The 3,595-nt window shown below is 38.6% G+C and overlaps 1 protein-coding gene and 1 pseudogene across 1 annotated transcript in view; both read left to right on the top strand.

Moving 5' to 3' along the window:
• The window catches only part of LOC112074966 (zinc finger protein 34-like), a 182,657-nt gene that overhangs the window by 161,629 nt on the left and 17,433 nt on the right, over positions 1–3,595 (top strand). Inside the window, exon 6 of the mRNA XM_070440726.1 lies at positions 1,218–1,451. Coding sequence (XP_070296827.1) covers positions 1,218–1,451 — 234 coding nt within the window. The remainder of the gene's footprint in view (positions 1–1,217; positions 1,452–3,595) is intronic.
• The window catches only part of LOC139025588 (zinc finger protein 79-like), a 4,909-nt pseudogene continuing 3,110 nt past the window's right edge, over positions 1,797–3,595 (top strand).

Genomic DNA, 3,595 nt, shown 5'->3' on the forward strand with positions numbered 1-3,595 from the left:
CATACGAGTAGCTGTTACTGTTGCTATCTTCATACGAGATACATACAGTACCAGCCTACTGATATGAGTACATACAGTATCAGCCTACTGATATGAATACATACAGTACCCGCCTACTGATATGAATACATACAGTACCCGCCTACTGATATGAATACATACAGTACCAGCCTACTGATATGAATACATACAGTACCAGCCTACTGATATGAATACATACGGTGCATTCACAAAGTATTTAGACCCCATGACTTTTTCCACATTTTGTTACATTACAGCCTTTTTCTAAAATGGATTAAATAAATGTTTCTCATCAATCTACACACAATACGCCATAATGACAAAGCAAAAACAGGTTTTTAGAAATGTTTTCACATTTATAAAATATTTAAAACAGAAATAACTTATTTACATAAGTATTCACTCTTTGCTAGGAGACTTGACATTGAGCTCAGGTGCATCTTGTTTCCATTGATCATCCTTGAGATGTTTCTACAACTTGATTGTCAACCTGTGGTAAGTTCCGTTGATTGGACATGATTTGGAAAGGCACACACCTGTCTATATAAGGTCCCACATTTGACAGTGCATGTCAGAGCAAAAACCAAGCCATGAGGTTGAAGGAATTGTCCGTAGAGCTCCATGAAAGGAAAAATTCACAAGCTAGTAAAATGGCGGCGCCCACTCGATCTGCATCAACGGACTTCAGTGCAGACAGTGTGGATGCAGCAGAGAGAGACAATTTCACGGTTGCACTACTGTTTTGAAACCAAATGTAATGATTATCTGTTTTCTACATGTGTCATAATATTCAGACACATTCAGTTGTTTCTGTCTTTATCTATAAATGTTACTATGGTGTGAACAGGACATACAATTGGTTTTTGAAGTAAAACAGTGAATACAAGGTTAAGGAAAATAGCACATAGTGATGCCTAAAACAAACTAACCTTGTTCTAAATGGTTTTTGAGTCATTTATGCATTTATCTACTACAGGTTAAGTATTAGCTCAAAAGTATTGTGGAGCTCCTGCACCTAAATATAAACAGTACCGGCACCCAAAATGAGTATCGGCAAATATTTCAGTCCAAGTCAAGCACTGAATTAGATAATTGAACAAGAAAAAATAGAATATATTTTTAGAGAATAAAGAAAGTGCCAGAACTTTAGACAATAATGTTTGTGTCCATTTCTCTTATACCACTTTCCGACTCAGGTATGAGGCCGGTAACATCAACAGTGAGGACAACCCCAGCCTGCCTCTCTCCTTCCACACTGAGTCCAAACCTACAGTCACTGGGTCCTGATCATGACAGTGGAGGCCAGTTTTTACAGCAGGATCCAGAGATGGCATCAGTGAAGCTGGAAGACTGCAGTCAAACACTGGAGCTGAATGTCATCATTAAAGATGAAGAAGAGGAGGAGAATATTGGGAAATCTGTTTCTCATGGTAAGAGCAGGTTCTATCTAAGTTTGTTGTTTTGTTTCAACTTTCCACTGTGCATGATAAGTTGCAGTAGAATGAGTGTGTAGTTACTAACCCTTGTGATGTTGAGTTGATGATACACCTCATCATTTTCATGACTTATGAGATTCTAATAGTTTTTTATTCCCCTTTTGTATTGCACAACCTTCTACATGAATACGTACAGGTAGCCTAGTGGTTAGAGATTTGGCCAGTAACTGAAAGGCTGCTGGATCGAATCCCAGAGCTGACGAGGTAAAAATCGATCGTTCTGCCCCTGAGCAAGGCAGTTAACCCCTGTTTCCTCGCGCCGGAGATGTGATTTCGATTATGGCAGCCTCCCGCACCTCTCTGATTCAGAGGTTGGGTAAATGTGGAAGACATATTTCAGTTGAATGCATTCATTTGTACAACTGACTTGGTATCCCCTCTCCCATTCGCAAAGTATTTAGACCCTTGACTTCTTCCACGTTTTGTTACGTTACAGCCTTATTCTAAAATTATTAAATTAAAATGTTCCTCATCAATCTAACACACTACCCATAATGTCAACGCAAACAGGTTTTTAGAAATGTTTTCACATTTTATACTTAAAAAACAACAGAATACTTATTTACATAATATTCAGACCTTTTCTATGAGACTCGACATTAAGCTCAGGTGCATCCTGTTTCCATTAGATATGTTTTCTAAACTTGATTTGGAACACCTGTGGTAAATTCAATTGATTGGACATGATTTGGAAAAAGCACACCTGTCTATATAACGTCCCCAGTTGACAGTGCATGTCAGAACAAAAACCAAGCCATGAGTTGAAGGAATTTTCCGTAGAGCTCCATGAAAGGAAAAATTCACAAGCTGTAAATGGCAGAGCCCAGTCGGTCTGCGTCAACAGACTTCAGTGCAGGCAGTTGGGTGCAGCAGGAGACATTTTTACTGCTTGTTTTGACGCTAAATGTAATGATTATTGTTTAGCACTAGATGCAGTGCCTATAGACCGCTGCGCCGCTCGGGAGCCCCTTGAACGCGTGAAGGTCCCCAAAACACAGTGGCTCCATCATTCATGTTTTTATTTTTTGTACACAATTTGATTATTTTTTTTTTTTTTTTTTTTTTTTTTTTTTTGTTCCAATTAGGACAATCAACAATTACAGACMTACTATTTTATTTTGGTGGAGCCAGAGGACTTGATTGAAATAGACGAAGGAATTTGGGCAGAATATTCATCTTAATGATATTTATTCTACCAATAATAGATACAAGCAATGCTGTCCATCTGTTGATGGATTATATTGCATTCGTTACCATGGGTTCATAGTTTGTTGAGCTCGAGCTAATTTCTGGTGTGATTTTTAATACCAAGATATGTGAAACCTTATTCTGTATTCACAAATCGATGCTGTACAACTGGATTCAGTATCTTGCTTGTTAAGGAAAAGGATGGAAGATTTGGTTTTATTAACTTTAAACCCAAAAAATTGACAAGTTATTAATTCAATTGTAGAGGGAAGAGTTCTTTAGATCTGTTAGGAATAAGAGGGTATCATCACCATACAGGTTCACTCAATGTTCAAAATCTGATGTTTTAATTCCACTAATTGACGGTTGGGCCCTTACTGCAATGGTAAAGGGTTCTATAGCTAAACGAAAGAGCCCTGGACTGTCTGGACATCCTTGTCTCTTGCCCCGAAAAATCTTAAAAGGTTGTGAAATCAAGTTGTTAGTGGCAACATCTGTAGTGGGGTCAGTATATCATATATTAATCAATTATACAGAAGTAGTTCCCAAATCTCTTAAGCACTTGAAATAAGACCACTCAACTCTATGGAATGCCTTTTCTGCATCAAGTGAGAGTATGGCAGTATCGGGGGACATTTAAGTCATTTTAGCAGACGCTCTTATCCAGAGCGACTTACAAATTGGAAAGTTTATACATATTCATCCTGGTCCCCCCGTGGGAATTGAACCCACAACCCTGGCGTTGCAAGCGCCATGCTCTACCAACTGAGCCACACGGGACTACTGCACCCTTGACATGTGCACTATGTTTAGTACTCTCCTCACATTGTRAAAACCTTGATGGTTTTTCACGTAGCCATTTTGGTCTTGGTGTATTAGATATGGGAGCA

This window comes from Salvelinus sp. IW2-2015, unplaced genomic scaffold (assembly GCF_002910315.2).
Source record: "Salvelinus sp. IW2-2015 unplaced genomic scaffold, ASM291031v2 Un_scaffold2906, whole genome shotgun sequence".
NCBI lineage: Eukaryota > Metazoa > Chordata > Actinopteri > Salmoniformes > Salmonidae > Salvelinus > Salvelinus sp. IW2-2015.